Below are 8,337 nucleotides of genomic sequence, written 5' to 3'. Positions count from 1 at the left end.
CAACCAATAAAAGCTGGGTAGGTGGTTTCCTCTGTTAATTCAGCCATTGAGGGAAGCATAAATATGGGGACCGTGGTCAAGGCCAGCCCAAGCATAAAGATGAGGTCATATCTCAAAAATAATCAGATCAAAAAAGGCCCGGGTGGTAGAATGCCCAACTAAGAAGCAAATATTTGAGTTCAAACATTGTGTATTAACATCATGGTCGAGTAAAGTCAATGCTATAAAGCAAGGAAAACATAAACATAGGTTAATTTAATAATATATTAAATGTTTTATTTAAGTATATCCATCAAGCACCCTTCTATTGTTTTGATAAAACTTCAAATTAGTTGCAATCTATATGCAGTAAGTACCTATATATCAAATGCCCCTCTTTCAGAGCCAGCAAATAAGGCACATTTTCAACATATGCTGCATCTCAAGTTTGATTCACAAGTGCAGAAATCAAGATGCATTATACACTGTACACATCGACTTTAACCTATTCATAAAAGCCTTAAAGCAGTAATAGACTTCACTCTAATGAAAATTACAAATAAGGTTTTGTCATTTTGACACCTACTCAATGGATTGAATCCAGAAAAGTTAATGTGAGTACTATTCACAGTGGATTATAAATTCACATAAGATACTTTTATTAAAATATCCTACTTTAGAAAAAGAATTAAATGTTATGTAACTTAAAAACTCAGTTTGGTTTTAAATGTTTAAATACTATGTCTCATTCAGGGTCCCCCAAGATAAAAATATGATTGGGTATTATTTTTTAGTGTATTTATTCTTAATTTTAAAAATGCTTTCAACATTTTCCATTGACAGGAAGCATTTATCTTCAAGTAAAAAGACGTTACAGGCCCAATTACAAGTCTTATACCGTGTTTCCCAAAAAACTATCAAAATTTTTAATTAACTTTAGAAAAGTCTGCTTACCTCAATACTTTTAATGACACCAAGGGCTCTAAATGTATTTTTTAAGTACCTGAGTCAAAAGTTTAGATTCTCTTTAAATTATTTGATTTTTTAAATATAAAAATCCTAAGTACTTGTCCTGCTAAGAGAATTTCTAGGCTTTGGGCATTCAGTTCCTTTTCTATTTTAAAAGGTGAAATTAATGTTTCTTTACATGTAAAAGCACTTTTCAGCACTGATTTTCAAAGGCAACATGAAATACTGCTTAATGCTTTGCAGTCACCCTTGTGAAAAGTCTCAGTTCCAAGGATTTCCTCAAAAGCCAGCTTTAAATCAAATACAGATTTTCCTCCTGTAATTCACATTGGTCTAGTGAGTCGGTTACCCAACTTTCTTGTAAGATTTTAAACTTTTTCTTAAAAGTTCTTCTAAAAGCTTTAAATTTCCCAACACGACTGTGGTCCTGTCCAATGATCACAAGAGATACTCCCTCGGCTAAACAGGAAACAACTTTTGCTCCATAAAACTGAAGTTCTAGAGCTGTAATAGCTAACCTTGTCCCCTCCATTTTGGTACTCAAGTCATTGATAACAGCGTACAAGTCTATATAAACAGTGTGGTGGCGAAACATAGCAAGAGGAGAGCGGTCCCAGGAGTACCGGTATTCCAAATCAGCGATCACGGACATCATTGCTTCTGGAGTCTGCTCACTAGAAGTCTTTATTCCTGAAAACACTTCTTGCAGTTGTTTCACATCGGTATCAACAAAGTAACTATCACCGTAGCAATCGTACTCACGAGCAAAATGCTGTTTTGTGGATGGACACATGTGAATCATAAAGCGAGGTTGCCAGGGCACACAGCTTTTGGTCTTGAAACACTCCAACAGCCACTCGGGCTTGACAACGTCGTGTTGATCTGAAGAAATAATGTTCTTCACCCTGATGTTCTCAGACCCTGCAATCACGCAGTAAGTGTCTGGTCCTGGATTCTGTACTATGTAACCCCCCAGTTCTGCAATTCTGCTCTCCAGCTCTTTCTTTGGATGTTGGTCTGTTCCGCTCATAACACAAAACTCAACATCTTCAAATACGTTAGAGACTTTGCTTATGTTAGATAGGTTGGGTGCTTTTAAGTGTTCGATAATCCCAATAACTTTCTTCATCTTTGGGGCAGCTTTCCGCTTTTTTTCTCGAGGTTCATCATTTTCACCTACATAGAGGTGCTTCGATGCTAGCTTCCCAGATGCTTTTCCTCTAAGTTGTTCCAAGTCATCCAGCGTCATGCATTCATACCACTCTTTGTCCTCTCTTATCTTCTCAATGCGTGGAAAACGCAGCGTGCTGCCGGTTTTATACATTTCGCTGGGGACAATCTCTGCTGCCTTCACCTGAATGATGACGGAATTACAGGGCTCAATGTATACTTCTGGCTTCTCTGTTCCACATAAAATACTACTTGGTGGGGTTTTCTTTTGGAAAGGCTTCCAGTGTTTGGCCAGTTTCAGACCCAGATCATACAGTTCTTTCATAGTGTACCCTGAGCCGATACGGCAGAGGCTATGAAATACAGCTGGTTTCTCCCCAGGAGGAGGCTTCTCTGCGACAGCACACAAAAAATGAGACATCATTCCACCCCGAGCACCTTTACCCCAGTAGCCGCCCACAATTAAGATGTCCAATTCATCCATTAGGCCTGTGACATACTCTGGTTTAATTTTCAACCATCCTTCACCTCTTTTGTCTGGCTTATAAATAGACAGAGGGTGTTTTATCATGATCCCTTCTTCTCTTTTATCTATTGCCTCATTCAATGCATCAACGACTTCATTCTTAGTATGAGCCTGTCTTTTCTGCACTATTTCTATTCGTCCTTGTATTGGTGCTAAAGTACTGCTAAGAATCTCACCTCTTTTTCTCAGGGTCTCACGTCCTAGTTTCTTCTTATTAACCATCAGTACATCAAAAACACAGTAACAAGTCTGAAGATCAGAATCTTCTACCATTCTTTTAATATCGAACTTACTTCCCTTTTGCATAAAAGTTTGTGTATTGGGGTTGTAGGCCATCATTTCTCCGTCAAGGATACAGGCTTGTACATCAGGTTTGAATGCGTCATGAATGAAAGGGGTGAGAGAGCCTTCCCGTGAAGAAGCACCAAACTGATCAGTGTAGTTATACCCATTTCGGGAGAAGTATTGATACTCGTCTCCATCTTTGTGCATCTGCATACGCTCTCCATCCAGCTTCGTCTCGATGTAAAAGCCCTGGTTGTTCATGTCCTTCTCGATGCGTTCAATGTCTGCTATGGCAGCTAGCATTGGTTTAAAGGCAGAAAACAAAGTAATGGAAATGTCACTGAGCCCCACTGAGGGATCGTGGAGTTGCCTGCAGACTTTCTCCAGATCTGTGGTCACATTGTGCAACTCAACAGCATCATTATGGAAAACCGAAAGGATAGTTTGCTGACTAACACCAAGCTTTAAGTCCTTGACGATCATTCGGATCAGCCACTTTTGCTCAAGTGCTGAGCTCTGAGTTATCAGCTGAAGCAGGCTCTTTTTTATTAAGTCTTTCCTTTTGTCAGAATTACTGCTGGCGACAGAGTCTAAAAGTTCGTTTACCTGCTGTATGGTCAAGCTTCCTTTCTGTAAGCACCTTGGCTTTAGTACAAAGTACGCAATCGTTGCAAAGTCCCCAGCATCGCTGCGAGCTCCCATGGGAGTTCTGTAGTTCAGGAGTTTGAGGGCATCTTTCCCGTCTTTTGGTAAATTCAGCAATTCGATATAAAGCTTAGCAAGCATCGTTTCTTTGATTCCGTAAGCCATTCTTTCTCTTTCTAACTGAGGAAGAACAAGTCTCATTGCTGGATAAAAAGAGTCTGTAACATCTTTTTTGTTCTTATGGAGGGCAGCGTGAAATTTTCTCCAAGAATCCAAAAATTCCCTGAAGTTTCTGACTTTTTCTTCGCGACCTTTACTTTTCTGTATTCGTTCTAGAGTGGAACATAAGTCCGCAAAGGGAACGTGCGCTGCCACCGTCTGTGAAGTCTGTGATGCGGCCATGGCGGCAGTCAGGAGCGAGGAAGTCCTCTGGCATGACTAAGAAAGCAGGAAGAGAGTCGCTTCAATGGAAAGGCAAAATTCAACGACATAACACTGGGGACCTTATAGATACCATCTGGGTCGTGGGTTTATTACTGCTTACTAAATGAAAAACATCAGTGCTACTAGAGATCAATCTCTACATTTAATGACTTTTTAAAAGTCTTAACGAGTATGTTACCAAAAGTGTCTTCATATATATATATATATATATATATATATAGAGAGAGAGAGAGAGAGAGAGAGAGAGAGAGTAACGACAGATAATCTTAATGATCTTACTCCCTAAAGGCCAACATTCAGAGTTAAACATATTATCTCTATGCTATTCAGCACATAACACAAGAGACTATTGTTAATAATAACCAAAGAAAATAAAATCAAATGAATCCTTTAATTTCCAGGCTCTTGCTGTCAAGTCCGCCTTGCTCTTTTAAGACTCCTATACAGCAATAGAAACAAACTGTTTTAAATAGTCTTTTGATAGATCTCTGCTCTCTGTATTGAAATTAAGACTTCCTAGAAAGTTTGAAATCTTTATCAGGAGTGTAGCCAAGAACACACTGGAATCCTCTTCTAGACACACAAGCTCATTCTATGTCTACTTTCACATCTTCACGCCAAGTGTTGCCAAAACACTGGCGTTCAAAACCCAACTGCAAACGTTCCTCACATTTACCTAAGTATTTTTATCACAGTTACTTACAGTTTTGTAAGTATGAATTCATTCATGTACTTCTTTCTGTTCATATCTCCATGTAATTTATTTCCATGTATTCAATGATTACCTATGGGCCAGCATGGTACTACGGCAAAGAGTATGCTTCTGCTTTTAAAAAGCACATATTCTGTAAAGAAAAAAGGGATGCAATGAGAATTATAATAAAAATGCTGAGCGCTTTAACAAAAATAAAAGTAAAAGGTCTCAAGACAGAGCCTTTTCATTCAAATGTTCTCAAAGCACAGAACAATTCAGGGGCACACTATTGAGGTCCTCAAGGTTGTAATAAGTGTCAAAGTTCTTTACAGTTTAAACTATCCATAGAAGTTCTACTGAAATGTATAATATGCAGGTTGTTTGAATGTGGTTTCAGCTATACAGCACTAAAGCCAACTTTACTAAAAATGACGTCAAGTAAAATGTAGGAATAAATGAAAATAATGGTTTACATCATGGCTTCCGACACTCGCTGGTACACCGGCATATGTAGTCCTCACCGAAGTGGGGAGTCTGGGGTGCTGGTTTGGTTGTACTGAACTCAAAACCCTAACCTTGCTATGCAGGCATTCTTACCAATTGGCAGACATTCCCAACCTTTAGTTACTTTTCAAATAGTCATACATAGGGCTGGGGATATGGCCTAGTGGCAAGAGTGCTTGCCTCGTTATACATGAGGCCCTGGGTTCGATTCCCCAGCACCACATGTACAGAAAACAGCCAGAAGTGGGGCTGTGGCTCAGGTGGTAGAGTGCTAGCCTTGAGCAAAAAGAAGCCAGGGACAGTGCTCAGGCCCTGAGTCCAAGGCCCAGGACTGGCCAAAACACACACACACACACACACACACACACACACACACACACAAAACCAAGAATCAAATAGTCATACATTTACATAGGGACCTACCTGCTTGGACTCCAAATATACTTCCTTTGAGTACTATCATACCCAGTTTTGACTTTTTGTTTGTTTTTGGTTGAGAAGAAAATCTGTTTTGTGCCTGGCCTGGCTTTAAATTTCAGTCCAGTCCTCTCTGATCTCAACCACCTTAGTAGTATCTATTAGAGGTTTAAGTCACTGTTATCTAGCCTAACTAGCATCTTCTTTTAATTTTTTAATTATAAAGGTTATATACAGAGGAGTTAGTTACATTAAGTCAGGTAATAAGTGAATTGTTTTTTGGACAATGTCACCCTTTTCCCTCACTCTTTCCCAGTTTTCCCCTCTCTTCCTCATGTACATATTGTATAATAGTTCATTTTCAACATAGTGTCAAGAGAAGACCACTGCTGCATTTGTTCCAACTAGCTTCTTAAGGTGTAGAGAAATCTACTGTGGTGCAAAGAACATGAGATTCCATGTGTGCCAATTTCTACCCCAGCAAAAAAAAAAAAATCACACACACACACACACACACACACACAATCTCTAGAGGCCAGAAATCATGCTAAAACTTATATGACCAATAATAGATACATGGTAGGTTTCTTTGCTGAGTAAATTGCTATCTACCTGAAATTGAGTTCAAGGAAAAGCACATCACAAAAGGTCATGGGCAGACTAAACACACATTAGCATGGCTGTTAGGGTAGAGTTTGGTTCTGACTGCACTGTCAGTGGTTCACAACAACCATTTAGTGGCTAGAGGGAAAAAAAAAAAAACCAACCTCGATTCTCAGTCTAATTTCTGACAAAGGAAACACAAAGTTCCTACTGAGTGGGTTAGATCAAGACATATGACCACCTGGGACTCTTAAGACTTTCATCTATGAGAACAGTAACCGCTCCCCCTTGCCAAATCTGGTTGGCGCAACAGACACTGCCACCTGGTTCCCTTCAGCGAGTTCATCATGACAGATGCCATATTTACAGCTCATGCCTAAAGCAGGTAATAGGATATTAGGAAGTACTTTTCTAAATGCTCAAGTATCACCACATAGTTCTTGCAAGATTCGTGCGCAGGCGCTCTGGGTCTCAAGATGTCCCTTCCCAAATCCCGCTAAGACAAATCATTTATAATCATGGTGGACACCTAAGTAACGGCTCCTAGCAGATGCACGCATCCTAAAACGACTGTGTGTGACAACAGGGTTACAAAAATTACTGTCAAACGGACGCACGCACACACACACTTTGGCTTACTTAAACTGCAAAAACAAGCTATGGGAACTGCCTCCGTGTTCCACGTGCTAACTTTATTTACTTATTATTATTTATTTCTGCACGTTGAGGGTATTCAGGGGACGCTTTCCCTTTCCATGAGGGCAAAGGAAGTTGAGTGAGGGTTTAGGGTTCCAGTCTGAGAAACCTAAGTTCAATGGAAGACATTTAATGGTTGAATGATACAGGAGGATTCGTCTCTCTTGGAGCAAGGTCATCCATCGGCCTCCCCGCCCCGCCCCGTGGGGCCCGGTGACCCCTCGGTGACCTGGGGCCCGGGGATCCCCGGGGCCACCGTGAGGAGCCTCCGGGAGGCCTGGACGCCTGCTGGACGCCGAGCCGGGGTCGTGGCGGCGGTGACCCCCGCGATGCCCGTCCCCTCGCCGGCGCGGCCTCCGCTCCCGCGCGGAGCCCCACCCACCGACCGACGCCCCGCCGGCCCCCACCGGCGGCGCCCAGCGCAACCGACCTCGCCCGCGGCCCGCCTCCGCCACTCCCGCGCCGGAAACCGCAGCCTAAAGCAGCCGCTTCCGCCGGCGGCTGGCCGCGCGTGCGCACTGAGGCCCCGCCGGCGCCGAGCCGTGACGTCACCCGGCGAGGGGGCGTGGCCGCGTCGCGGAGGGGGCGTGGCCGCGTCGCGAATGGGGGCGTGGCCAGGGAGGATTCCCTCGCCGGACTCTGGAACTTAAGTCGGGCCTCCGAGTTAACTGAAAGCCGAGGGGCAGCTGGGCGCCTGGGTCTCCCGTTCACAGGTGCACCGTCGAACGGTCCCAGTGGCTGAAGCTACCCCCAAAGAGACTGCACGATTGCCCCCCGCATTCTCCCGTCCCCCCCCCCACACACACCCCCAAAGAGCTATGACAAGTGCGAAGAAGCCCTAGCAACCATCTCGGGAGAACCAGCCTGGTTCCCGGGCAGGGGGACGACGACAACCCCTCGCCCGGCCGCGCTGGCGCTGGGTCTTCTTGATCATGCACACCCGTCCGCACCGCCCTAATCACTCCTCTGTTCGCTTGTTGCTGTGCCTTCCAACTCCTGCAGTGCCAGAGCCCTCCATCTCCAAGGCCAACAGCCACAACTGATGAACCTAGGCGGACTGGAACTGATGCAAAGCCTAGCCTCCAGTCTATTGTGTTATTTTTTTTTATCTGTTTGCGCCCATGAGGACCGAGGATGTCCACTAACTGCCTTAATATGTGCTGTATCAGTTCACTTAAATGGTAGGCTTCGGCGCATGGCAATTACTCAGGTAGTGAGAAGGGGAGGCGAGGCCGCTGATCAACCAGCTACCTACTTTAATGAACCTTACACCAACTAACAACGGAAACCTGTGAACTGTCTTCGCTCAGATACAATCTTTGCGTTCTTTTTTCCCAGCTGCGCAGAATTCGGGCCTGCCCCTGTCCTTGACACGGATCCGGGGGCTCCGATCAGGGCCGGAGAG

General features: G+C 43.5%; 1 protein-coding gene across 1 annotated transcript; it reads right to left on the bottom strand.

Moving 5' to 3' along the window:
• Positions 1 to 250: 250 nt before the first annotated feature.
• Lig4 (DNA ligase 4) lies at positions 251 to 7,410 on the bottom strand. Its single transcript, XM_048341098.1, has 3 exons — positions 7,363 to 7,410; positions 4,722 to 4,863; positions 251 to 4,012 (listed from the first exon to the last, which is right to left on the bottom strand). The coding sequence occupies exon 3, from the start codon at positions 3,974 to 3,976 to the stop codon at positions 1,241 to 1,243; it is 2,736 nt and encodes a 911-aa protein (XP_048197055.1). The 5' UTR covers positions 3,977 to 4,012; positions 4,722 to 4,863; positions 7,363 to 7,410; the 3' UTR covers positions 251 to 1,240.
• Positions 7,411 to 8,337: the final 927 nt, after the last annotated feature.

Source organism: Perognathus longimembris, chromosome 3, assembly GCF_023159225.1.
Source record: "Perognathus longimembris pacificus isolate PPM17 chromosome 3, ASM2315922v1, whole genome shotgun sequence".
In the NCBI taxonomy this organism is placed as follows: domain Eukaryota; kingdom Metazoa; phylum Chordata; class Mammalia; order Rodentia; family Heteromyidae; genus Perognathus; species Perognathus longimembris.
This window is presented reverse-complemented; position numbering and strand designations above follow the sequence as displayed.

Excerpts from the sequence above, each read along its gene's own strand:
- Lig4 (XM_048341098.1), bottom strand. The coding sequence starts at position 3,976 with ATGGCCGCATCACAGACTTCACAGACGGTGGCAGCGCACGTTCCCTTT.